The following is a 27,767-nucleotide window of genomic DNA, read 5'->3' on the forward strand; positions in this document are numbered from 1 at the left end:
TATCCACATCAATATACCTTAAGCACAAAGGGAAAATTTAACTTTATCGGCAGTTTACTGCCCGCCTCGCTTCAACATTACTGAGACCCAATTTACGGATGACTTCTTATCTCTAGGTGACAGATTTCTTGCAGCAGGAGACTACAACTCCAAGCACACGTATTGGGGTTCACGACTCTGTAATCCAAAAGATAAACAGCTTTGCAATTCAATTCTAATTAGAAAAAATGCACTACACGTAATCTCTCCTGGGCAGCCAACATATTTGCCTGCTGATAACAATAAAATATCAGACCTAATTGACTTCGCTGTAACCAAAGGCATGTGCAGAAATTTAATTTCAACATACACAAACTGCGATTTGTCTTCTGACCATAGTCCAGTTACATTTTGTTTACTTAATGCTCCTCAGTTACGAGACTGTTCGTATAGCCTTACAAATCCTAGAATAAACTGGCTCAAACATAAAAAGTACATTAGTTCTCACATACACACAAATTACAAGATAAAGTTTAAATCTTATATTGAGGACGCAACCTCAGTTTTAAACTCAATTCTGATTTCAGCAGCAGAAAACTCCACCCCTAAAGACAATAAAATTTACAGATCCAATAAAGTACTTACAAATAGTGTCATAGAGAACTTAGTTTCACAAAAACGTAGGTAAAGGCGCGAATGGCAAAAATCTAGGTCCCCTTCAGCGAAAAACTTGTTTAAGGAAGCCCAAAGAAGACTTAGATCTGCATTAAGCAAGGAAACCAAAGTCAGGCAATATAATTATATTCAAAACCTATGTCCAAATGGCAAAAACCATTTATCCTTGTGGAATGCTAGCAAAGGTATAAATTCCCCCATAGAATCCGATTCTCCAATAAGAAACTCTCTCGGAAACTGGGCGCGAAGCGATGAAGAAAAATCTGTCGTTTTTTCTGATTACCTAAAAGAGGTGTTCCAACCAAATCCTGCAACAGAATATTATGACTTTCCCACTCAGCATCTACATGCACCACCTATTGACATGAATATCACGTCTAATGATCTTGTTCAAAAAATCACAAACAAGTTAGATTGCAAAAAGACACCGGGATATGATAACATCATAAATTTTGTCACTCCAATGAAATTTAACCCATTAATCTAAGTGAGGTTCGTGATATAAGGTTTATTTATTTTATTTTATACAATGTATAGTTAAAATAAAAATTTGTAATATGTGATTAGTTATAGGATTTTACAACATGACCTGCCTCAATGCTTAATGTGACAAGTCATTGCATTGTAGACAAAACAAATGTGACATAATTTATTAAATGCTCTTTTGTCGAACTGTCGCTTTGACTTTGATCATGTTACATTTTGAATGCATTTAACTCACGCAGTTACAAATGCATATGTAACATAATGCGCGAGCCAAGTGATAAAGCATGTGTGGTCGTTGCAATAGCATGACCCAAATTCCTTAGGGAAGAGTAATACAATTATTAAGAATATGAATATACGAATATGAAAATATTAAATATGATATATGATTAAACACTTATTATAAATATGTTAGAATAGTAAAGAATTATTTTGTATATTAAAATATTAAAGATACTTCTTTATCAATTAATTATTACTAGTATATAAGAAATATGAAACACTGTTAGTTCATAATGTTTTAACGGTATAAATACCGGAACATTTTACTTAATAAAACAGACTCAATTCTAGATTTAAAGAATACACTTGTCCTCTTTCTGCATTACTTGTCTCATGTTCTGTACGGCTAAGAAAAACACTATTCTATACGGCATAACTGCTTAAAGAATAGAACAAGCGGCTGGAGAGCTAAGATAATACTCAAAGATCCTTCTAAATTCTGCGATCATCGCTTTAACAATCTTTATTTTGTCAGATTAATTTCACTCATTCCAACATATAGTATATACATTACATAATATAGAAAATTATTTATTAATGTTGACGAGGTTGGTTACAAATGTATAATTATATCAAATCGTTTTTAATTTAAAAGAATAACATATAGAAACCTTTTTCAACGAAATTTTAGTAAAATCAAATATCGAACTCAAGTTGATTTGTGTGCCTTAATATAATTTATCGAAATATATATGCTACTCAAATATAATACCAGCTTAACATCTTACGAGTACACCAGCTTAGCGACGACTGCTTTCCCCTGCACTTAGTTACGAATACTGGCCCTTTGCATGCAAACCAATTTGAGTGCATATTTGATTATTTACATGTATATAATCTATTATTTTCTTATATACAATAAAACAAGGTACAATATCTTATTTATTAATTAAAATTATAGTGAAGTATCCGACTATTCATTATGGCGGGCCACTCGCAAGCTGAATGGATCAACGCTACATATTTCACTACTCAAAATGTATAATGGACAGTGGAGTAGATCCAGAATCGACAAGGCTCAAACTTTCGCAGAGCATCTTCAAGGTGTGTTTCAACCATACCCGTGCAGAAATTATGAAAACGACACTGAAATTAGGACTTTCTTACAATCACCACATCAAAAGGATGTTCCGGTTCCAAAAACCACAATACAAGAAATAAAATGGACAATTAAGACCAAAATTAAAATCAAAAAGGATCCTGGGTACGATTTCATCACTGGCAAAGTGCTGAAAAAGATTCCAAACATTGGTCTTGTTTTCATCAACCAACTCTTTAACGCTATTATTACCCAAGAATATGGTACTATTCAAGTCAATGGAAAGTAGCCCAAATTATCCTGATACCAAAACCAGGTAAACCATTAGAGTTAGTTACACCTTACAGACCTATAAGCTTACTTCCAGCGCTCTCCAAAGTCTTTGAAGAAACACTTCTAAAGCGTCTTAATCATATCATCCAAAGTCGCTCACTAATTCCTGCTCACCAAATCGGCTTTCGAAATCGCCACTCTACCATTGAACAGATAAATCGAGTTTATCAATATGCAAGAGATGGTTTGGAAAAAAAAGAATACAGCACTGCAGCATTCATCGATATAAAGCAAGCATTTGACAAGGTATGGCACACCGGACTGCTCTACAAACCGAAATTGCATCTACCACACAGCTTCTATTTGTTACTTAAGTCGTATATCAATAACCGATATTTCATGGTTAATATGAAATAGAAGACTATAATACGAAAATCTTCCCGATAAAAGCCGGAGTGCCACAAGGGAGTGTACTAGGTCCAACCCTCTACACACTGTTCACAGCTGACTTACCACTTAATCCATCAACGTATACCGCAACTTTTGCTGATGACACAGTGATCATAGCTAAATGCAAAGACCCAATAATCGCTAGTCAGTTGCAAACAAACCTAGACAGCATCCAAGTGTGGCTAAACAAATGGCGTATTAAAGCTAATGAATATAAATCTGTACAAACCACAATCACTCTTCGTCTTGGTTCCTGCCCACCAGTCACACTAAATAATAACATACTATCACAATCCGATCACGTGAAGTATTTAGGTGTTCATCTTGATCGGCGTCTCACTTGGAAACAAAATATATTACGAAACGCAAGCAACTGGGTCTGAAAATGCGCTCCATGTACTGGCTTCTTTCCGTAAATTTAAAACTATCACTGAATAAAGTATAAAGTACTTTTATATAAAGTTATTTTAAAACCAATATGGACCTACGGTGTCTCGATCTGGGGAACGGCTGCAAAATCTAATATAGCGATATTACAGAAATTTGAATCAAAAATACTTCGTTTATGTGCGGCTGCTCCATGGTATATACCAAATAACACTTTACTCGCGATCTCCATGTCCCGTCAGTGTTTGAAATAATACAATCAATCAGCACAAACTACCGTACAACGCTATCAAACCACCCGAACTCACTGGCACTCGAGCTGTTATCAGATATGAATCATCCACGTCAACAAAGAAGATTTTCTACGTAGGACTTATCAAGTCGAACCCCAAATACGTGAATCGTAATTATAAACTCACTAAAATTAAACATTGTAATCATTTATTTAATTAATTGAAATTATTAATGTTTTAACTAAAATTTGAGTTCCTCTCCAAAACTCGTATGTATTTTTATAATTAGGATAGAATTGTCATTAAATTAGTAGACTGTAATAATAGTTTATGATTCTGTAGATTTACAATAAAAGAGAAGCGATGTTTTACCTGCGCAAAATTAAAAAAAATTATATATTAAACTTATTCCAGGAATCCCCTTCATTCTAGGAATTGGTTTCCTTTCATTATTCTATTGTAACAATAGTTAACAATAAAAATAACAATAGTTAACGCTTTAATTTGTGGAAAATTAATAAACTGATAACAGTTTATGATTGTGCAGATGCTACAATAAAAAAAGTAATGTTTTACCTGTGCATAATTGCAAAAGTTTATTTTAATTTATTCTAGAAATCCCATTCATTTCAGAATTTTTGTTTAATTATCTATTGTTTTAAATAAGAATAGTTAACGCTTTAATTTGTGGAAATTTGTGGAAAAATAAATAAAAATTTAAATATATTAAATTTGTTATAATAATTTTATTAAAATATATTCAAAAATCTGTGGCTCGTTTATGTATATCGTTCGAGTTTAACTCGAACGATTTCTTTCGAAAAGTTCTCACTTGCTTTTTGTCATTTCTTTCGAGTTTTCTGTTTATGTAACACGAAAAATTCACCACACGAGAATGTATGTGCGTGAAGATAGCGTCGACGATAAGTCCAAAATGGAATTGGAACATTTTTCGCCGCATGAAAAATGCAGTATAGTTTAATTAAGGAAAAATTTATTATTTTATTAAATTTAATGCAGCAAAAGGCATTATTAAGTAGAAAATTGAATTAATTTACTATCTACATTCAACTTTTATGTGTAAATGATGTAATTTGTATGAAAAATGAAAAATAAAAATCAGCCCCAAAAGATGGGGTCACTAATTTATTAATAACTTTTAAACTAGAGGTACCATTTTTTTTTTATGGCTCATTCGAAAGAGGATAAAATTACCTTTCATATAATATAATAATATAATAATATAATTTTGTATAGGTTGTTCGATTAACTTAGGAGCAGTACTGCGATGAAGATAGAGATGTCATTTTCAAATATTATTTAATTAAAACTTTGTTACTTGACCAAAAATTATGAACTAAAAAGCTTATAACAATAAAAAATATGTTTGTTTTTCTAAATATAATCGCTTTTTACATAATATAGAAAAAATTTTCTTCAAAATAAGGAAAATAAAATTTTGTAAAAATAGGTTACTTTACAAAATTAATTATATCTTTAAAAGCAGAGGTACCATTTTTCTGCAAATTAGCTTAATCGAAAGAGGACACTTCAAACTTTCATTTAATGTCTTCATATTTATAGATTGGTCGATTAACTTAAAAGTTATTGAGTGTCAAAGTTCAGAAATTAATTTTCCTTTAAAAACGACATTTTTCTTATAAAAAGCATATCCCAGAAGTCAGAAAACAGTTTATATATAAATAACTTTCAATACAATACTCTAATAAGCACAATTATTTGAAAAAAATCGAAATTAATTTAAATTTATTAATTATTCAAAAAATCTGTACAAAGTTGGTTAATAGATGGCATACCATCTTAAATTAAATTCGCTGAAAAATTAAAATGGCACTGAAAAACATAATGTACAGTTGCAGAGTTATTGGTAAGTCCATGGTACTGCAAAAGAAAAGCTAACGTCGAATTTTTATTAAACTTGCTGCATCAAAGATATTATCAAAATAAGAAACTATAATTTTTTCTAAAACGATTGATATACAATATTATATATCTTATTCGATTAACAAATTATATATAATTAAATTAAATGTGAACTAACTTGGGCATGCACAACAGTTGAAATTGCGTTGATGATATATGTGGGATATTAAATATCAAAATATAGTTAGCGTCGAATTTTTATTAAGATTATTGCATCTAAGATATTATTTGAACAAAAAACTAGAATTTTTCTAAGCCAATTAATGTCTAATACTATATATATTGTTCGATTAACAAATTAAATAAAATTAATTAAATTATGCGCTAACTTGTGAATGCAAAACAGTTTAATTTGCATTGATGATAAATTTGGGAAATTTAATGTCAAAATATAGTTAGCGTCGATTTTTTATTACGATGTCATTTCAAATTTTAATTAATTAAAACATTATTATTTAATTAAAAACTATGAAATAAAAGACATATAACAGTAAAAAATATGTTTGGTTTTCTAAATATACTCAGTTTTTATATAGTATAGAGCAAATTTTCTTTAAAAATGGAAAGCAAATATTTGTAAAAACGAGGTTGCATTACAAAATTAATTATATCTTTAAAAGCAGAGGTACCATTTTTCTGCAAATTAGCTTACTCGAAAGAGGACACTTCTAGCTTTCATTTGATGTAATAATATTAATAGATTGGTCGATTAACTTAAAAGTTATTGAGTGCCAAAGTTCAAAAACTAATTTTCTTTGATACAAAATAATTTATATCTTTAAAAGCAGAGATACCATTTTTCTGCAAATTAGCTTAATCGAAAGAGGACACATCAAGCTTTCATTTGATATAATAATATTTATAGATTGGTCGATTAACTCAAAAGTTATTGAGTGCCAAAGTTCAGAAACTAATTTTCTTTGAAAAGAAAAACCTTTTATCTTAAAAAATCATATACCAGAAGTCAGAAAAATTTTAGTACAGAATAAACTTTAAATATAATACACTAATTATTACAATTATTTAAAAAAAAATAGAATATTCACATGCTAATTATAATTAATTTAAATGTGCGCTTACTTATTTATGCACAACAGTTGAAATTGCATTGATAAGTGTGGGATATATTTAATCACGTGCGTTCTAGTTATTCCTTCACTTAAAACACTCTACTTATTAAATAACAAAGAAACTGAACAGTTTTTGCAGAATATTATAACAAACAGAAAAACTCAGACTCATCTAACGGTATTCTGTCCCGTTAAAAATAAGAAATTGCAAAATTGCAAACACAATGTTGACAAACTGTAAATGTAATTGTTTTCATATACATATAAATGAAAATATGTATATTAAAAAATGCATATTGAGACTACTCTTTCAATAATACTCATGAATTATTTGATTATATTAAAATTCTATTAAAATTTACATCTTCTTTTATAACAATAAAATATGTTACATTATAAAATATATTAGATCTATTACATTATTCTAATCATATTCACTTATTTTACTTTAATGCATAATATATTACATAAACTTCAAATGTAATCTGCATTTCATGCGCTTTAGTTTGCGTCAGTGTGCCAGCACTGTACCATGAACTTAAATTGCGACGCGTTGCAATAGCGACATAAACTGTAAAAGCGATTTGATTATCTATTGGTTAATTTAAATCATAAGAGTTAAAACACATACAATTATTGATGCTCATGTTCAGTATGCTAAATTTAATAGAGAGCGAAATATAATGTGTTACTAAAAATTTCAAAGGAATTTTAATTGCATGTAACAGTTAAATAAAATGCAATATATATGCATTTTTTAATAAACATACTTCCGTTTATATATGAAAACAATTGCATTTATATAATAAAAATTTTAAACAATAAAAAAACAATCTTTCACGCTTTATAATTAAATCAACTACTGCATCTTTTTTCCAGAAACATGAAACTAAAAGTCCGCTACTGTTATAAAATAAATAAATAAAATAAAAAATAATTACGTTTTCTCTAATATACGCTTCTACAGCGTAATGTACCATAAGGTAGACTTATTTCATTATACTTATGGTACATTAATATATCCTATAATATAATTATACATTCTTAAAAATTCATATTATTAAATTATTAAAACAAATTTTTCTGCTTTTCTGATAAGAATTTTCTTTTGTTCGTCATCACTATGGAAAATTATTTGCATTTTGGGTTTCTTACAAATAAGAGCACTTTGTCAGAGAAAAACATATCAATGAACAATTAATATTTTAAAGGCGATTAATCCAAACAATGTTTTATAATGATTGTTTTTTCAATTAATTTTGTCAATAATATTGAATAAGATTATATCATTTTTCTGAAGAGTTTTATATATAGCTTTTTTTATTAATTCCAAGATATATTTACAATTTTTCTACTTTGATTTACTTTGTTTACAGTTTTTACGCAAGAATGCAATCAGCTGATTGCAAAATTTTTTACAAACGTATCGATAGTGCAGGCTAAAATGAGTACATTTTTAAGTTAATTATACCTAATTTGTTGATCGAGTAAGATATATAATATTATATATCAATCGTCTTAAAAAAATTCTAGCTTTTTATTTACATAATATCTTAGAAGTAGCAAGTTTAATAAAAATTCGACGCTAACTATTTTGACATTTAATATCCCACACTTATCAATGCAATTTCAACTGTTGTGCATAAATAAGTAAGCGCACATTTAAATTAATTGTAATTAATATGTGAATATTCTATTTTTTTTTAAATAATTGTAATAATTAGTGTATTATATTCAAAGTTTATTCTGTACTAAAATTTTTCTGACTTCTGGTATATGATTTTTTAAGATAAAAGGTTTTTCTTTTCAAAGAAAATTAGTTTTTGAACTTTGGCACTCAATAACTTTTAAGTTAATCGACCAATCTATTAATATTATTACATCAAATGAAAGCTAGAAGTGTCCTCTTTCGATTAAGCTAATTTGCAGAAAAATGGTATCTCTGCTTTTAAAGATATAAATTATTTTGTATCAAAGAAAATTAGTTTTTGAACTTTGGCACTCAATAACTTTTAAGTTAATCGACCAATCTATAAATATGAATACATTAAATGAAAGCTAGAAGTGTCCTCTTTCGATTAAGCTAATTTGCAGAAAAATGGTACCTCTGCTTTTAAAGATATAATTAATTTTGTAATGCAACCTCGTTTTTACAAATTTTTGCTTTCCATTTTTAAAGAAAATTTGCTCTATACTATATAAAAACTAAGTTTATTTAGAAAACTAAACATATTTTTTACTGTTATATGTCTTTTATTTCATAGTTTTTAATTAAATAATAATGTTTTAATTAAATAAAACTTGAAATAACATCGTAATAAGAAATCGACGCTAACTATATTTTGACATTACATTTCCCTTTTTCATCAGTGCAATTTCAACTGTTCGACGATAACTATTTTGACATTTAATATCCCACACTTATCAATGCAATTTCAACTGTTGTGCATAAATAAGCAAGCGCACATTTGAATTAATTATAATTAATATGTGAATATTCCATTTTTTTTAAATAATTGTAATAATTAGTGTATTATATTCAAAGTTTATTCTGTACTAAAATTTTTCTGTCCTCTGGTATATGATTTTTTAAGATAAAAGGTTTTTCTTTTCAAAGAAAATTAGTTTCTGAACTTTGGCACTCGATTACTTTTAAGTTAATCGACCAATCTATAAATATTATTACATCAAATGAAAGCTTGATGTGTCCTCTTTCGATTAAGCTAATTTGCAGAAAAATGGTATCTCTGCTTTTAAAGATATAATTAATTTTGTATCAAAGAAAATTAGTTTTTGAACTTTGGCACTCAATAACTTTTAAGTTAATCGACCAATCTATATATATGAATACATCAAATGAAAGCTAGAAGTGTCTTCTTTCGATTAAGCTAATTTGTAGAAAAATGGTACCTCTGCTTTTAAAGATATAATTAATTTTGTAATGCAACCTCGTTTTTACAAATATTTGCTTTCCATTTTTAAAGAAAATTTGCTCTATACTATATAAAAACTGAGTATATTTAGAAAACCAAACATATTTTTTACTGTTATATGTCTTTTATTTCATAGTTTTTAATTAAATAATAATGTTTTAATTAATTAAAATTTGAAATGACATCGTAATAAAAAATCGACGCTAACTATATTTTGACATTAAATTTCCCAAATTTATCATCAATGCAAATTAAACTGTTTTGCATTCACAAGTTAGCGCATAATTTAATTAATTTTATTTAATTTGTTAATCGAACAATATATATAATATTAGACATTAATTGGCTTAGAAAAATTCTAGTTTTTTGTTCAAATAATATCTTAGATGCAATAATCTTAATAAAAATTCGACGCTAACTATATTTTGATATTTAATATCCCACATATATCATCAATGCAATTTCAACTGTTGTGCATGCCCAAGTTAGTTCACATTTAATTTAATTATATATAATTTGTTAATCGAATAAGATATATAATATTGTATATCAATCGTTTTAGAAAAAATTCTAGTTTTTTATTTTGATAATATCTTTGATGCAGCAAGTTTAATAAAAATTCGACGTTAGCTTTTCTTTTGCAGTACTATGGACTTACCAATAACTCTGCAACTGTACATTATGTTTTTCAGTGCCATTTTAATTTTTCAGCGAATTTAATTTAAGATGGTATGCCATCTATTAACCAACTTTGTACAGATTTTTTGAATAATTAATAAAATTAAATTAATTTCGATTTTTTTCAAATAATTGTGCTTATTAGAGTATTGTATTGAAAGTTATTTATATATAAACTGTTTTCTGACTTCTGGGATATGCTTTTTATAAGAAAAATGTCGTTTTTAAAGGAAAATTGATTTCTGAACTTTGACACTCAATAACTTTTAAGTTAATCGACCAATCTATAAATATGAAGACATTAAATGAAAGTTTGAAGTGTCCTCTTTCGATTAAGCTAACTTGCAGAAAAATGGTACCTCTGCTTTTAAAGATATAATTAATTTTGTAAAGTAACCTATTTTTATAAAATTTTATTTTCCTTATTTTGAAGAAAATTTTTTCTATATTATGTAAAAAGCGATTATATTTAGAAAAACAAACATATTTTTTATTGTTAGAAGCTTTTTAGTTAATAATTTTTGGTCAAGTAACAAAGTTTTAATTAAATAATATTTGAAAATAACATCTCTATCTTCATCGCAGCACTGCTCCTAAGCTAATCGAACAACCTATACAAAATTTTGCATTATATGAAAGGTAATTTTATCCTCTTTCGAATGAGCCATAAAAAAAAAATGGTACCTCTAGTTTAAAAGTTATTAATAAATTAGTGACCCCATCTTTTGGGGCTGATTTTTATTTTTCATTTTTCATACAAATTACGTCATTTGTACATAAAAGTTGAATGTAGATAGTAAATTAATTCAATTTTCTACTTAATATGCCTTTTGCTGCATTAAATTTAATAAAATAATAAATTTTTCCTTAATTAAACTATACTGCATTTCACGCGGCGAAAAATGTTCCAATTCCATTTTGGACTTATCGTCGACGCTATCTTCACGCACATTAAGAAACCGGGTTATTTCAATTTAATTATTTTCACAAAACAAAAATTTTTACATTTATATTTATACTTATTTACTAACAAATTAGCATTAGGTGGACTGTTCAACGTTACCGACTAGGCTACGCTGGTAGTCGGTATCGCTAATTCCAATACTTTAATTTTTTAATAGTTTATGTTATTGATTGGAAATTGTGCAAATTGACACCACCATTGTTACAAGAAGTAACTAATAAGAAATCAAAGCTATTTGTAAACAAAAGTCCAAAACACTCCTAGATTTCAAGAATTATTCATGTCATACGCAATCAGTCGGAACTGAAGCTTCCAATACAGTTTGCGGACAAAGTGCGAGGGATGGTTCAATCAGAGCAAAACCTTATCAAGATCGAACATGCCTGATTATTCGCAAAAGTTTATTATAAGTTTATTAAACTAGAACATCAGTAAAGTCTTAAATTCACTCATTTGGGTAGCTGTATGGTTAGATAATATATGTAACGAAGTTAATAACACATCCTACTTGAAAAGTTGGATGGGTAGGGAAAGTGTGGACAATTGTGAATATTTTCAGTAAATATGCGTTTGGTATATATTATAATACTAGGTGACCCCGTGAACTTCGTACCGCGTAACAGTCAATAAATGTTATATTAAATTATAGGTAAACTAAATTTAGAAATTTATTAACGTAATAAAATGAATACAAAAAATTTATTGTATTCAATAGTTTATTAGGATATTGATATATAATTAATTATTTTAATGGTCTGTCAGCAAGAACCTATGGGTTGCACTCCGATTGATTCTCTTCAATAAAGAACCTTGTGATATACGATATTTTTTTTTTTATCAGGCGCAAGAACAATTAAAGCAGATGGTTTGCCTACTCGTGAACATGCCACGTACAATTGACCATGAGAAAAGCATGCATTTTCTAGATTCAGACCACAAACACTTAAGGATTGGCCTTGTGATTTATTTATAGTCATAGCGAATGCAAGCCGAATAGGAAATTGAATTCGTTTAAACTCAAAGGGCATATCGATTGAGATCATTGGAATCCTCGGAATGAGAACTTCATCACTTTTGAATTTTCCTTTGAGTATCATTGCGTGAATCACATTGGCCATCAGTTTTGTTATCACTAAACGCGTTCCATTGCATAGTTTTGGTTGGTTTAGATTTCGAAGCATAATGACTACCGAACCAATCTTTAATTGTAAATTGTGTGGTGGTAAGCCAGGCACATCCAAGGAGTTCAAAAATTCAGTTGGATAGTTGGTAGCTTTTTCTTCGTTTGTTACACAGCCAATAGATTTGAATGTATGCAGAGTACCAACGATTTGATTTTGAATTACAAAGCTTAAGTCATTCACATCTTTGTTCTTAGCTGCCAAAATTGCTCGCTCACTCAACCATTTTTTGTTTTTATGATTATCAATGATGTTCGGAAATACTTCATTGATGAGTTCGTCTTTTGATGAGACGAAATTGCAAAAATTTGAAGGAAATGCAATTAATCCGCTCGATTCTTCAACAGCCACACGGCCATTACCGATTAACAGCAATTGCTTGGAGAACTCTTCAGCAGATGTATCGTTTACCAATGCAACTCTCATGTTTGTTACCAGCTGAAGTTTCTTCACATAGCGCCAAAGATTTGATGATTTAAGGCAAGCATTTATTTCGTCGGCAGCAGTCGATTTTGGAATGACTGGGAGTATTTGGCGAAAATCGCCAGACAGTAAAATCATTGCGCCTCCAAAACATCTCGAGTCATTGCGAAGATCTTTCAATATTCTGTCAAGTGCTTCTAATGCGCGTTTGTGCGCCATTGTGCATTCGTCCCAGATGATGATTTTAGATGCTACTAAAACTTTAGCCATTGCAGATTATTACATATCGGTTGCTCGGTAGTTTGAAGGTTTAACGGCAATTTTAACGCTGAATGAGCCGTACGGCATCCTTCTAACAATGTAGCCGCTATTCCAGAAGAAGCAACTGCTACCGCAATGTCGGAACAGTGGCCAAAATTAATGACATGAGGAATGTTTTACCAGTTCCACCGGGGGCGTTCAGGAAAAAAAGCCACCATTTTCTTCATCAATCGCTTTCATTAATGTTAAACTTCCTTCTGTTGCGGATTCAATAGAGGTACATTAGTTTGAACTGATTGGTCTAATTCATGTCGATCATATTCACGTCCACGTTCCAATTCTCGATTAAATGCGTTATTTATTCCACGATCAGGAGCTGGCATTCCTAATCTGACTAACAAACTACCGCAGGTATGGTAACATATGTCTTCGATCAAGAGCAAAGCCTGATTATGCATTTCATCATTCTCCTCAAGATCGGGATTTCTTGGACTGACACGAATTCTATGTAAAATGTCTTCTGACATGTTATCCTTATATTTGTTCCACAGGTCACGTGGATTCGATGGTATATTGACAACAATATTTATTTATTATATTTGAATTTATCATATTTGAAATTTCAAATATTTCAAATATTTGAAAAAAAAATTTAAAAAGAAATCAATATCACTCAAACTGTCGAACTGTCAACAGTTTGAAACAGCATTTACAAATTAATTATTTTTGCTAAAATTAGTGGATTTTTCCAATATTTTATAATGTATTCTGCTATTCGGAGCGGAAACGATTCCAACAAATCAAAGATAATTAAAATCGGTTCAGCCGTTCTTGAGTTATGAGTGGTGTAACTAACACAACTTTCTTTTATGTATATAGATGAATGATGTTTAATAGTTTTTATATTTGTGGTAGTTTGAACAATATACTATGGTAATAGACCATTGTGCACTGCATTTATTTTCAATTACAATTTGCAACTGTCGTCGCATTTAAATATGAAGGCACGAAAAAAACGCGTTTTATCAATTTTGCGATGATATTGGGCGACAGGTTAATATTATTATATCAATGGTTTATTTTATTTTAATATTTTGGACTTTAAACTGAATAAGAAAAGTTAAACTGTATTAATTGTATGTATATTACTAATTGCAATTTTTTTTGAAAAATGAGCGATTTAATCAGTTTTCCCAACTTTTAGAGGCGATGCGCGAATGGAAGATTTCAACTGATAATTTTTATTTTTTCCATTTTTCTATTCTATACTAGAGGCAAATTTTGCGAACTATAGCGTCTCGAAAAAAAATTTTTTTTATTTTTCGAACCACCCAAGTGAAGAACTTGTTAAAGCGGCCATGCTAACATCAACGATTACCACTAGTCCGATTCTCAAGCACGGTAACTGACCGATCCGGTACAAAATCTAAGAAGGCATTAGCGATTGCAGTTTTTAAAACGGACAGACCTTGCATTCCTATATAGTACAGTAATGTATATTGAAGGCAACCATGCAGCATTCATACTTATTTTAATTTTTCACACAAAAAAACTCTAAGCAATTTATAATATAAGAAATATAAACACATTATTTTTAAGTGCTTAAAAATAATTTTAATTAGTTAAGGGAAAATATATTAAATAACTTAGGTTGTACCTCCAACTACTCTAAGCCTAGTACCCAATTGATACCTTGTACTATAAAGAAAATAAGTGGTTGCCAAGCAACCAGCCATCTGATCCAATCTAAGAGGCGTCCATAAAGCACGTGTGGTCGTTCCCATCTGGAAATACATATTGTTTGAATATAACTCTTAAAAACAATACAAAAAAATTTACTTACGGATTACAAAACATTTTTTTTAGATCAACTTTCTCTTTACAATATGGACAGGTTTGTTTTTTGCCAACGATACACCATCCTCGTATGCAAAATTCGTGAAAGACATGATTGCACGATAATTTGTAAGTATTTTCAATAGTACCAGATTCTTTTGCACGAGATAGTAGATTTCCACAAACTGCACAGACATTATTTTCTAAGTACCGCGTAGGTATTCCTTGTGGAGTGTAATACTAAAAAGTAAAAAAAAAAGTAATAATTGATGATTTACTGAAATAAAACACCTACACCTATTAAAGCTGCCATTTTCTCAGAACAAAATTCAGATATATCTCTTCCTAGTACTCCAATATAAAGTCCATAAAATACACATAAAAAACCAACATCCATCCAAACATTTGGTTGTTGATTAAAAATGAAATTTAATCCCAAAAATGTGGCCATCATTATAAAATAACCTACAATACCCAAACCGTAGCTAAACTTGTATAAGAAGTAAAACCACTTGTAAACGAGTCTGCAATTGAAAACAAAATTAATCAATTTCATTTTTCAATTTGCAAAAACTTTATTAGCACACCTCGGCGTAGTCCCTTGTATTGGTTTGTTTGTAGCTGTTCTAATTATTAAAGCTGTTATAAACGAAAACACCGCCCAAATAATTATAAAACGCAGCCACCTATAAAGAAACGATATTACCAAAGGAATAATCCACATTGCTAAAAGTGTGGCCACCTAAAATATATTTCTGCATAAATATACGAATCCACACTGTAGACGTAAAAACTTTCTTACAAAATAAGACTTATTGTGTCGTTTTTTCCATTCGATTAAAATTATTTGTGCAACAAGAAGTGTTATAAACAAAATAAGAACCATTTCGGAATGCATAGTTTCGTGACCTTTATGTTTCTCGTGCATTAATTGATGTTCGGCACTATTATAAAAAAAGGAATAAGGTAAGCAAAATATAATTTTTTAATATATTACCGTAATCTCTCCTCCGGTGACATATTATCAAGTGACTAAAGAAAAGATTTTAATTTATATGTTTATGATATAAAAATATAACACGTAAGTAATAAGAACCTTGCTAAAATCCACTGGTATGTGTAGTGCCGACCCATCCATCTTAAGGAAAATTTAACTTAGGATTTCAAAATAATAAACAAGACTTCATTGAAAGTACACAAAAACATTAATTACATAAAATATAACGGTAAATTTTTATTCATTTAGAAGAATTCCAACACTTCTATTTAATAACACATATTTTTCAAAATACTTTTTCACACTCGGTAAGATTGTATTTTGATAAAATCAACTTGATCTTTCAGAGTTGCAATAAATAGTTATGGTAACAATAGTGGCATATAGGGAGTTGATACCTTAACTCTGAAAAAAGTTTGTTTACACACAAATAAAAAAAACTTTTCTCACCGCAAATGCTATTCCTCAAGTGCGAGTGCATTTTTCGTGCTGAATATAAAATCATGACGTGCTCAAATCATTTTTGAAAGTTGTCAATGACGAAATTTGTATTTACACTGAATAAACTCAGTTATTGAAAATAAATGGGTGAAAGGCTCACATTATACTAATTATAATGCAATTTTATAATAATTAATATATTAACAATTTTTATTCTATATTTTTATAATTTGTTTTTTCAGTTAAAAAATTCTATATTGATATTTGGGTACAAAGTTTTACTCCTTTTACTTTTTTACATTTTTGCACTTTAAAAAAATAATAATACAAAATTGTGTTTAATTTTGACTAACATTTCCTATGTTGTTTAAAAAAGGGCCAAATTTACGTTGAATAAAACTTAACAAAAGTGTGCAAAAATTCACTTTTCACAATTGAGTAATAACAAAATTAATATATAAGCAAATTTTTATATACACTTCAGTTTGTACAGTTCAAGAATGGACTCCCAGATATGTTTCGATGTCAAAACTGACATGTTCCACATGTTCTTCTGACATGTTCTTCGTGCCGAAGAAAAATAGAGGATAATATAAGAATCGGTGATTGCATTCAACAATAACAATACTTTATATATATTTATTTATATTAAAAATTTTTGTAATATAAAATCTATTATCATATTATATGGTTTAAGTCAAATTTTATGATTAGTTTACGCATGACAAATACGCATCATAAATTCACATTATAAGATATTATGATGTGTATTAAGACAATTTAATTTACTAAAATTGTAAGTAATAAATAAAATAATAATAAAATTCTAAAATGTGAGAATGAACGTTATTTTATTATTATGTATTTAAGACGTGTGCGAGTTTTGCTTAGTATGAATACCAACTTTTAAATCAAAGAATACGCTTCAAAGAATGGAAACTACGCCCACTTTGAGCGCAACGAAAAGAAATTACTACAGAAAATTTATATTTTATAACATTTTGGCACACGTATTAAATATATTTGATCTTCCCACGATGACATAAAATTCAAAGAATACTTGTATAAGAAAAAGAAAGAAAAAGAAATTGTTGTCGAAAATTAATTTTTTATAACAATTTGGTCACAAGCAAAGAATACTTGTACAAGAACGGCAAAACAAACCAACCAACACACTCTCAAAATAATTTACTACTACTAGACCAGGCATGTTGTTTTGTTGTTGTAAGTCGACCCACCACGGATGAAAAGTTTCACCACGCCGAACGAAACGTTTCACCACCGCGAATGGTTTTCAATCTTATTTTACTACAGAAAAACGATATGAAGAGCCCTAATTGGATATTCCTATTTTTCCTTTGGAAAAATAATTTCATATATCAACTACAATTATTATTTCAGTTATTAATATTTGAAGATGGTGCGGAATTGTGTAAAGAGATGTAAGTTATTTAATGGAATATTTGAATTTCCGAAAAATGACGAAAAAAGGTATAAACAATCATTTATTAATTGTGAATTTAAAATACATGTTTTTTAAGTATATAACTACAAATTAGTAAAGCAAAAATAGCTATATGTGAGTATATAAATATATTTTAATAAAGTTTTCTTATGCGAAATAGAATAACAAAAATTGTATACTATTTTTTGGAAGTAAAAAGAGTGGAGTTTGTAAAGTATATTTCTATGTTAAAATATTCATATTCAATGTATTAAAAGTTTAAAAGCCTTTAATAATACTTAATTTATTATTAATTAATTTCAACAATTTTATTTTTAAGTAAGATTTTATTTATAACTTTTATTCAATAAAATAACATATAACATATTTCACAATTAATAAATTTTATTATTTAATTTGTTTATATTAAAAGCACTGAATTAAATTAAATCGTATTTATCTCGGGACTGCTTAAAATTTAAAAATATGAACATTTGGTAGTCTTCCATTATCCAATTAGATTTGTGATGCATTAACAATTGGTTGAAGGATGGCAACAGTTTTGTTAATATCATCAAAAGTACAGCGAAAACGCACGTAAATGTCTCGAACCATGCACTTTTTCCAGCAAAACACAAAAAAACTAAATGCTCCTTTCGGTTCAGCGAGCGGACCAAAAGTTAGCCATTGTATAGCTCACCTTTTAATAGCCGATAATAACTCGAAACAGCATTTTTTAATAGATACCGGCGCAGACGTTTCCGTTCTACCAGCTCGTCGCTTTGCTAAACAAAAAACGACGAAAACGACACAATTATTTACAACCAACGGTACTCCCATAAGGACATATGGCGAAAAACGTTTAAAAGTATCCTTGAATTTAAGACGCGATTTTATTTGGACATTTATAGTAGCGGACGTTAACAGTGTCATCATTGGATCTAGTTTTTTAAAACACTTCGGTCTTTTAGTTGATGTAAAAGGTAGTAAACTTATTGATCGAAAAACGCTACTTGAGGTAAATGGCATTGCAACTCAATCTAATGCGGTTCAAGTACGAGCACATTCTACTCAGGGACATTACGCTCAGTTACAACACGAATTTAAAGACTTAGCGATAATTAATGCGAATAAGCAGCCAATTACCACCAAAGTGACGCACCATATTACTACGAAGGGTCCTCCAATATACGCTCGTGCTCGTCGGATAACCGGAGAGAAGTTAATTGCAGCAAAAAAGAAATCGGAATTTTTAATAAAAAAGAAATCAAACGGTGAATGGCGTCCTTGTGGAGACTATCGTGCATTAAATGATATAACGATTGCAGATAGGTACCTAATACCGTATTTACATGATGTTACCAACATTTTATATGAAAAAATGATTTTTTCAACGATCGATTTACAGCGGGCTTATCATCAAATACTGGTCGAGCCTTGCGATATACCCAAAACGGTCATTATAACTCCTTTTGGGCTTTATGAATTCTATGACATTTGATTTAAGAAACGCCATACAAACTTTTCAACGCCAAATAAACGAGGTTCTAAAAGGTCTCGATTTCATATTTGCATATATAGATGACATACTCAAAGCATCGAACTCAGAGGAGGAGCATGAAAAGCATCTACGAATTGTACTGGAACGCCTTCGTCTAGTAAACTTGGCTGTAAACTTTGGAAAATGTCAATTTGGTAAGCATGAACTAATTTTTTTGGGGCATAACATCAGCACACGGAGTATAAAGCCATCTGAAGAAAAAGTGAATGCTGTACGTAATTTCCCAAAAACTAAAATAGCTAAACAGCTTAAAACATTTTTTGGAATGATAAATTTCTATCGCTCATGCATTCCCAAAGCGACGAAAAATCAACAAATATTACAACAATTAATATTTGAAAATGCGTTCGAAGAATGCAAGAGCGAACTTGCTAATGCCACGCTATTGAATTTCATGGCTCCAAATACGAAACTTACGTTCACCACGGATACATCGGACGAGGCAGTCGGTTCAGTATTGCAACAAGTTGCAAAAAACCAAGTACAACCTCTCGGGTTTTATTCGAAGAAACTCACGCCTCCTCAGAAAAATTACAGCGCCTACGATCGTGAGTTAACAGCAATATATCAGGAAATAAAACATTTCAAATATGTTCTTGAAGGTAAAGAATTCGTAACTTGCTTTCAAGAATCGACTTGGTACAGAATGTGGTTATAAACTTTGATGAGATAGCTGTACAATAACAATCTGACGCAGAATTACAGACACTTCTGAAGAAAGGTGGGGATAAGACGATTTCCCTTACAAAGTTGTCTATTCCGGAATCAACAAAGGAACTCTATTGTCACATTTTACGAGATGGAATAAGACCTTACATACCAAAGAGTTGTCGCTAAGCTATCATTTACAAGATGCATTCTTTGTCACATTCAGGCGTCAGAGCAACAAAAAAATTGTAACAGACCATTATCTTTGGCCTTCCATGTCAAAAGATGTAGCCGCGTTTGTACGCTCATGTATTCCATGTCAGAAGTCAAAGATACATCGGCACACCAAATCACCACTATGTGATTTCGCATCAGTTGACGTTCGGTTCGAGCACATTAACATTGACATGATTGGTTCACTGCCAACATCGAATGGTTTTCGCTATTGTTTGACATGTATCGACCGATTCAAGATGGCCTGCCGCAATTCCAATGGTCGATATAACAGCTCAAAATGTTGCTACTACACTTATCAGTGGTTGGATATCCAGTTATGGTATCCCATTATATATAACTACGGATTTAGGAAAGCAATTCGAGTCAGCTGTTTTTAAAAAATTAATGGAGTTCCTGGAAGTTAAACATTTACGTACCACACCGTACCACCCACAATCAAATGGTATTATAGAGCGTTGGCATCGTTCATTAAAGTCTGCCATCAAATGCTCTGAAACAAATAGCTGGAGCGCTGCTCTTTCATTGATACTGCTTGGCATGCGTACCGCCGTTAAAAGTAATATTGGATTAAGTCCCGCCGAAATGGCTTTTGGTGCACCTTTGAGAATTCCCGGCGAATTCTTAGTTCCTCGAAATAATACTGCTAGTGAGACAGAATTCACTCAAGCGCTTCACAAAGCAATACTCAGTCTCCCTTCAACAAATCCACAACGACATGGTAATTATCAACAGTTCATACCTCCATTGTTAGGTAAATGTAAATTCGTGTTTGTAAGAATCGATCGAGTTCGAACACCGTTACCAATCTACGAAGGATCGTTTGAAGTAATAAATAAGTATGAAAAATGTTTCATCCTGAAAATCCATCAACGAGAAGTCAAAATATCAATCGATCGTCTAAAAGCAGCTTATTTATTTAACGATACAGCAAATGCTATACCAATAAATCCATTTTTTAGTCATAGTAGTAGTAAAATTCCTTCAGCAAAAGTTGAAAGAAAAACTTCAAATGGTATACCATCACAACACTCACAAATTTCTTTAATAAATCTTATATGTAAAAATGAATCGAAAAATGTGTTGGTAAGCGCATAACTCAACAACGCGATAAGAACATAACCAGAATAGACGGTCAGTAATCTCGTAATAATTCTTATGTTAGTTTTTGATTGTACTGTGCAATCTTTAAAGCGTTATGGTTGTAAGTTTAGGGACTTTAGCATTTTAGCATTTTAGATTGTGAGAATCTTGGTAGCATTACCCAATAGAGTTCTCTCTCTTTTTTCTCTGCGTCATTCATAATAATGGATAGAGCTCCTTTACCTAGATCACAGAATGGTTCTGGGCCTATCATTCTTGATGCCGCACATCTTCTCGCAAGTTTATCTGCCATTTCATTACCTTGGATACCAGTATGTCCCGGAATCTATAAAAGGTGCACCTGATTGATCCCACAGAGTGTGTTCAGCTTGTCAATGCATTCCCATACCAGTTTGAATGTTACCTGGTAAGATATGAGTGCCATTATAGCTGCCTGGCTGTCAGTCAGTATTGCAATTTTACGGTTCCGGTAGTTACGTTCAAGATTGAAACTGGTGCATCTATCTATCGCGTATATTTCCGCTTGAAAGATGGTTGTATTGTTTCCTAATGCTTCCCAGTATTTTTTGCCTGGTCCATAAACACCAGCTCCAGCTCCCTCATTGGTGAGAGAGCCGTCTGTATACCATGTTATCGTGGTTTCTTTTATTTTTGGGGTGTTAGACAAACCTTCCCAGTTCTTTTTGTTGCCAAGTTCAGTTTTGAAGTTTTTTGTAAAGTTATGCTTTACAATCATCCTGTCCATTGGCATTTCAATTTCTGGGATTTGTGCAGCCAGAGTATCAAGTTTTTTGCTGTTGGTTTCAAGACCAGTCACCTTGTTTGTATACCCAAAAATTTTACCTCCTTTTGTAGTTTTATTTCAAACCCAATTAAGCGGATGGGTTTGAGGTTTTTTATTTTGCATTTTCTAGTGAATAGCACAATGGTTGTTTTTGCTGGATTTATTTTCAGCCCAACCGAATTGCACCATTCTTTAGTTAGTTTTAAGCTTAACTGGATTCTTTCGCACAGAGTATTCTCAAATTATCCTCTGCAGATAATTACCACATCATCGGCGTACCCCTGGATTTGGAAGCCATTCCTGTCCAGTTTTACCAATAATTCATCCACTACCATACTCCTCATAAGGGGTGATAATACTCCACCTTGTGGGCACCCTCGCAAAGTATTTGCAAAAATATTGCCACTACTGGTCGGAATTTCTACTCTCCTGGTGCGAAGCATATTGCTCATCCAGCGTGAGAGTGTGCCATTGATTCTTCTTTTAGAAAGAGTTGACTTTATAACCTCATGTGAAGTGTTATCAAAGGCTGCTTCAATGTCTAAGAAAGCGCAAATTTCTATCTCTTTCTTATCTATGCTGTCCTGAATCGTGTTACTTAGTTAATGCAGGGCCTGTTCAATAAGGCGTTTCTTATTGAAACTGAATCGACACTTGAATCGATTCAGTGTTGCTTATGGTTAGGAATCTGGCACTTGAACCAGTTCCTATTGCAAGGTCTGAATTTGGCACTTAAACCAACTTCAGGTGGATTCAAACAATAACAATATTTTTTGAGCAACTAGGCACATGAACCTATTTGCAATTGAGTTTTAATAAGCACTTGAACTAATTAAAACGCAAGGGCTGTTCTGTATTGAATGAATGAATTTATTACAAAATATTGTGTTTTTATACAAAATGCTTAACACTAAGCTTATGGTAAAAGAGCAAATGCACCTAGTTCCCACGATTTGTTATCCGATGGACTTTGAACATTCAAGGCCAAGGGCACTCGTGGAAAATATGTGCATTTCCTATGCTTATACAATTTGATGCAGTCAGCAAGCTGGTATATGTATTTTGCCATATACCAACTTGCTTCACAAATTTGGTGACTTAAATGTGTTATCACTTGTGCCATGCGCCAACTCTTATTGCACCTGTGGGAACAACAGAATTGTCGCAGCGGCTTGCCTATTGCTGCAACTCACAACGAACACACGATCAAAGAAAACGAACATGATGCCTATCAACCTTGCACAGTGGCGTGTGAAGATCATCATGTTACGTCTGGCACGCTGATAGCGTGCGAATATTTAGTTGTGAGAGCCAGCAACATTGCTAAAATATTTGATAACACAATTAAACCCAACAACCAAAACAACATAAGACACTAATTTAAAATAATTATTTATACATATACTGAATACAATAATACAAATAATACAAATATTAATACAAATACAATGCAAATAATTATTTTAATTGATATTTATTTATACTAAAAATTAATATAAGCTTAACATTTATGTCCAAATTGGACATTCTGCCCCCGTTGACGCCAGTCAATCCTCTTCTGCTACTTCGACCTTGGACATTGCATGTTGCTGTTGAGTTTTGCTCGTTTTCTAGGCTGTTCTTCATCACATCTATCAAGTTGCATCATGGGGGTTGAACAATCTTCCGACAATAATGGTGCTAGCCGATGTATTGGACGCTTCCAAATCCCGTTTTTCGTTTTGACATCTACAACTCTGATTCTTCCATCATTACCGGAATAGCATTTGATGATTCTGCCCAGAGGCCATTGAAGCGGAGAAGCGTTGTCTTCTTGAATGATTACCAGCATTCCTTCTTTGACGTCAGGTGATTGGTCCTTCCATTTAGTGCGACACTGTAGCTCATTAAGATACTCCTTTGACCATCTTGACCAGAACTCGTTTTTTAGATGATTCACCAGCTTCCACCTGGTTAAAAGCGATTGTTTGGTTGTAGTTTCTGACCTACTTGGAAGGGCTGTTAGCGGTTCTCCTATTAAGAAGTGTCCTGGGGTGAGGGCAGCCGGGTCATTTGGATCTGATGACAACGGTGTTATTGGTCTGGAGTTTAGCATACTTTCAATTTGGGTTACCACTGTTTCCAATTCCTCGTAAGTGAGTGACACGTTGCCAATAGTTCGCACCAATAGATATTTAGCTGATTTGACAGCAGCTTCCCATAATCCTCCGAAATGTGGTGCTCTCGGAGGTATAAAATGAAAAACAATTCCTTGAGCTGAACAGGATCTTATTATGTTGTTTTGAGCATTTGTGCTGTGAATGCTTTCAGCTAACTCGTTCATTTGATTTTTAGCGCCCACAAAATTAGTAGCGTTGTCACAATATAAGTTCTGACATCGACCTCTTCTTGACGTAAACCGGTTCAAAGCGCCTAAGAATGCATCTGTAGTGAGATCACTAACAACTTCCAAATGTACTGCCTTCGTGGAGAAGCAGCAAAACACTGCGATGTACGCTTTGCATGGTCTTTTGCCTCTAATTTTGTGGTGTATCCATATGGGACCACAGAAGTCCACACCTGCGTTGAAAAAAGGTCTTTGAGCTTGGACTCTGTCAGCTGGTAGATTGCCCATGATTTGTTTGAACATGTGTGGGCGTACACGAGTGCATTGTACACAATGTTGCACAATGGATCGAGCCATAATCTTGCCTTTTATTGGCCAAAATCGCTGCCTGCCCTGGGCTAAATTTGTTTGCGGTCCCCAGTGAAGTCCCTTCTCATGTAAATGTTTCATTATGAGCTTAGCTATTGGATCGTTATATGGCAGCAGCATGGGGTGTTTGGCATCGTAGGTAAGATGTGATGACGTCAATCGACCTCCAACCCTGATGACGCCACTATCATCGATAAATGGAGAAAGTCCGTGGAGACTACTGCTTCCCTTCAGATCCCTTTTCTTTAAGAGTTGATGTCGTTCTTCATTGAAATCACTTAGCTGTATGGCTTTTATAATTATGAGTAATGACTCATCCAGTTCTAATGGTGTCAAATTGATGTCGTTGTGCTTGCTCTTATTACGTAACCCTTTGATGAATCTCAACACATAGCCAAGAATTCGTTGCAACCTTATGAATGAGTTTCCATGCCTTATCGTATAAATCATTTTGATTAGTTCATCATCATGTGAAATTGTAAGCACATGCACCTTGCTTTTGACTTCCGCTTGTATATGGTCGGATGTTATCAATTCCTGACGGAATGGTTGGGGCCAGCATTCTTGATTTCCATGAAGGAAAAGTGGCCCATAAAACCACATTGCATTCTTCTGAATGTAAATTGGATCTACACCTCTGGATAATAGATCAGCTGGATTTTGTTTAGTATTGACATGCCTCCACTGTTCCTTTAGTGTTAATTGCTGAATCTTACTGATACGATGAGCAACGAAAGTTTGGAATGTTGATGGTTCTGAATTGATCCAATGCAATGTTATCTCAGAATCAGTCCACATATATATCGGATGATGTTCATATTCCAAATCCTTTTTTACCTTTACTACCAATTGTGCTCCTAGTAAAGCCGCACATAACTCAAGTCTTGGTATTGTCTGCGTTTTTAGTGGAGCGACGCGTGATTTTGAACAAAGTAACTGAACTGAGATAGTTCGATCAGTCATTTCGGCTCTGATGTAAATGGCAGCTCCATAGGCCCTTTCGGAGGCATCAGTAAATACATGAATCTGAGTATTCCTCGGTTGTTTATGATGAAATATATGTCGTGGAATCTTCACATTGTTTATTTCACATAAGCTCTGACGAAAATGGGTCCATTGAGTATGCATTTCAGCAGGCAGAGCTTCATCCCACGAAAGTTTTAACTGCCACAATCTTTGAACAAATATTTTCGCCTTCACTACTACGGGAGCCATTAATCCAAGTGGATCAAAAATGTGCGCCAACTCGGAACTTACGGTCCTCTTTGTTATTTTGCTGTGTATAGGTCCGTTAGTTTTTATTGAAAACTGATCAGATTTTGGTAGCCAGATAAGGCCTAGAGTTTTTACTGTCTTATGTGACTCACTGCTGACATCGAGATCAACTTCTTGATCTTCTGGAGCGAGTCCTTGAAGTAATTGGGCATTATTTGCGCACCACTTGCGAGGTTTGAAACCAGCTGTCGCCAATATTTTAATAAGTTGATCCTTTGTTGCAATTGCCTCCGTGAGACTGTCTGAGCCACTTAAACCGTCATCGACATAAAAATCCTTGCTGAGTGTAGCGGAACCAAGCGGAAATTTAACGGCATGCTCTCTGGCCAGGGTTTGTAGACACTTAGTTGCCAGATACGGCGCTGCTCTTGTGCCATACGTTACCGTTTTTAATTTGTAATAGCACAAGTTTTCCTCTGGTGACTCTCGCCAGATAATGATTTGAAGATATTCATTTCTTGGATCAATTAGTATCTGCCGATACATCTTTTCTGTTGTAAAAACGAAGCGTGGTTTCCTGAAACGCAGTAAAATGGATGAGAGTTCGGTTTGCACGACTGGACCATTATGCATGATATCATTGAGTGAGACTCCGGTTGATGTTCTTGCAGATGCATCAAACACCACTCGAAGCTTTGTTGTAGTACTATCTGCCTTGATTACACAATGATGTGGCAAAATGTAATGTGGATGCATTATATCATCCTGATTGATTTTTTCCATGTGGCCGAGATGTTCATACTCTCGCATGAAGTCAACGTACATCTTCTTTAGTTCAGAATTCTTCAACAGCCGACGTTCAAGACTAAAAAATCGATTCATCGACATCTGCATGGATTCACCAAGAACAGTTGTATCCTCCTTAAATGGTAGTTTCACGACAAATCGCCCTTCATGATTGTGGTGAGTATTTTGAGCAAAAGATTCTTCACATTTCTTTTCTGCATCAGTGAATTTGTCATCCGTTTGATTGATTTCCTCCAATTGCCAGAATTTAGTAAGTATATTATCCAATGCTTCGTCGTCAGCTTCGCTGCACATGCCACAGGTAAGTAATTTTTGATTACCGTTGCTAACTTTGCCACTGCATATCCATCCGAAAACCGTGTTCTGAAGTGCAGGTAGACCCTCACCTATTTTGATTTGACCAATCGATAAAAAGCTGTGATAGAATTCTGCTCCAATTAATAAGTCAATTTGATTTGGATTCGCGAAGTCTGGATCAGCCAATTTTATATTTTGAGGAATTGACCAACCAGAAGTGTCCAGACACTGTGTTGGTTGGGCTGAGATAATTCGAGGCATCACGAATGCGTTGATATTTACATTGAAATCATTAATTCGAGACTGAATTTTTGTTGTCACACTGTATTTTGTGTCCCTTTTGCTTCTACCAATTCCTTCTATCCATAACGGTGATGAGTGTAACTGCAATTTTAATTTTCTTGCCAGTTTTTCTGTGATTAAGTTTATTTGTGATCCAGAATCGA

General features: G+C 32.2%; 5 protein-coding genes across 5 annotated transcripts; 2 read left to right on the forward strand and 3 right to left on the reverse strand.

Annotated features, from left to right (window-relative positions):
• Positions 1-12,190: 12,190 nt before the first annotated feature.
• Positions 12,191-13,267, reverse strand: LOC119665999 (ATP-dependent DNA helicase PIF1-like). The gene has a single exon (XM_038075260.1). The coding sequence runs from the start codon at positions 13,265-13,267 to the stop codon at positions 12,191-12,193; it is 1,077 nt and encodes a 358-aa protein (XP_037931188.1).
• Positions 13,268-14,855: 1,588 nt separating this feature from the next.
• On the reverse strand, positions 14,856-16,523 carry LOC119668475 (RING finger protein 121). Its single transcript, XM_038077987.1, has 7 exons — positions 16,191-16,523; positions 16,092-16,126; positions 15,897-16,038; positions 15,682-15,836; positions 15,390-15,618; positions 15,102-15,334; positions 14,856-15,042 (listed from the first exon to the last, which is right to left on the reverse strand). Exons 1-7 carry the CDS (start codon positions 16,230-16,232, stop codon positions 14,922-14,924), a joined length of 957 nt encoding a protein of 318 aa, XP_037933915.1. The 5' UTR covers positions 16,233-16,523; the 3' UTR covers positions 14,856-14,921.
• A 2,066-nt stretch (positions 16,524-18,589) lies between these two features.
• Positions 18,590-20,195, forward strand: LOC119666000. Its single transcript, XM_038075261.1, has 2 exons — positions 18,590-19,308; positions 19,484-20,195. Exons 1-2 carry the CDS (start codon positions 18,590-18,592, stop codon positions 20,193-20,195), a joined length of 1,431 nt encoding a protein of 476 aa, XP_037931189.1.
• A 482-nt stretch (positions 20,196-20,677) lies between these two features.
• LOC119666001 lies at positions 20,678-21,627 on the forward strand. The gene is made up of 2 exons (XM_038075262.1): positions 20,678-21,434; positions 21,614-21,627. The coding sequence occupies exons 1-2, from the start codon at positions 20,678-20,680 to the stop codon at positions 21,625-21,627; spliced, it is 771 nt and encodes a 256-aa protein (XP_037931190.1).
• Positions 21,628-23,868: 2,241 nt separating this feature from the next.
• Positions 23,869-27,582, reverse strand: LOC119666002. The gene has a single exon (XM_038075263.1). It carries the CDS (start codon positions 27,580-27,582, stop codon positions 23,869-23,871), a length of 3,714 nt encoding a protein of 1,237 aa, XP_037931191.1.
• Positions 27,583-27,767: the final 185 nt, after the last annotated feature.

Source organism: Teleopsis dalmanni, chromosome 1 (genome assembly GCF_002237135.1).
Source record: "Teleopsis dalmanni isolate 2A chromosome 1, ASM223713v2, whole genome shotgun sequence".
NCBI classification, from domain to species: domain Eukaryota; kingdom Metazoa; phylum Arthropoda; class Insecta; order Diptera; family Diopsidae; genus Teleopsis; species Teleopsis dalmanni.

What these genes read in the sequence shown, in the direction of transcription:
- LOC119665999 (XM_038075260.1), bottom strand. Translation starts at nt 13,267, where the DNA reads ATGGCTAAAGTTTTAGTAGCATCTAAAATCATCATCTGGGACGAATGC.
- LOC119668475 (XM_038077987.1), bottom strand. Translation starts at nt 16,232, where the DNA reads ATGGATGGGTCGGCACTACACATACCAGTGGATTTTAGCAAG. An exon ending in TCACCGGAGGAGAGATTACG is followed by an intron (nt 16,039 to 16,091) that starts GTAATATATTAA and finishes TTTTTATAATAG; the next exon opens with TGCCGAACATCAATTAATGC. An exon ending in AAAAAAATGTTTTGTAATCC is followed by an intron (nt 15,043 to 15,101) that starts GTAAGTAAATTT and finishes ATGTATTTCCAG; the next exon opens with ATGGGAACGACCACACGTGC.
- LOC119666000 (XM_038075261.1), top strand. Translation starts at nt 18,590, where the DNA reads ATGCACTTTTTCCAGCAAAACACAAAAAAACTAAATGCTCCTTTCGGT. An exon ending in GATATAACGATTGCAGATAG is followed by an intron (nt 19,309 to 19,483) that starts GTACCTAATACC and finishes ATTTGATTTAAG; the next exon opens with AAACGCCATACAAACTTTTC.
- LOC119666001 (XM_038075262.1), top strand. Translation starts at nt 20,678, where the DNA reads ATGGTCGATATAACAGCTCAAAATGTTGCTACTACACTTATCAGTGGT.
- LOC119666002 (XM_038075263.1), bottom strand. Translation starts at nt 27,582, where the DNA reads ATGCCTCGAATTATCTCAGCCCAACCAACACAGTGTCTGGACACTTCT.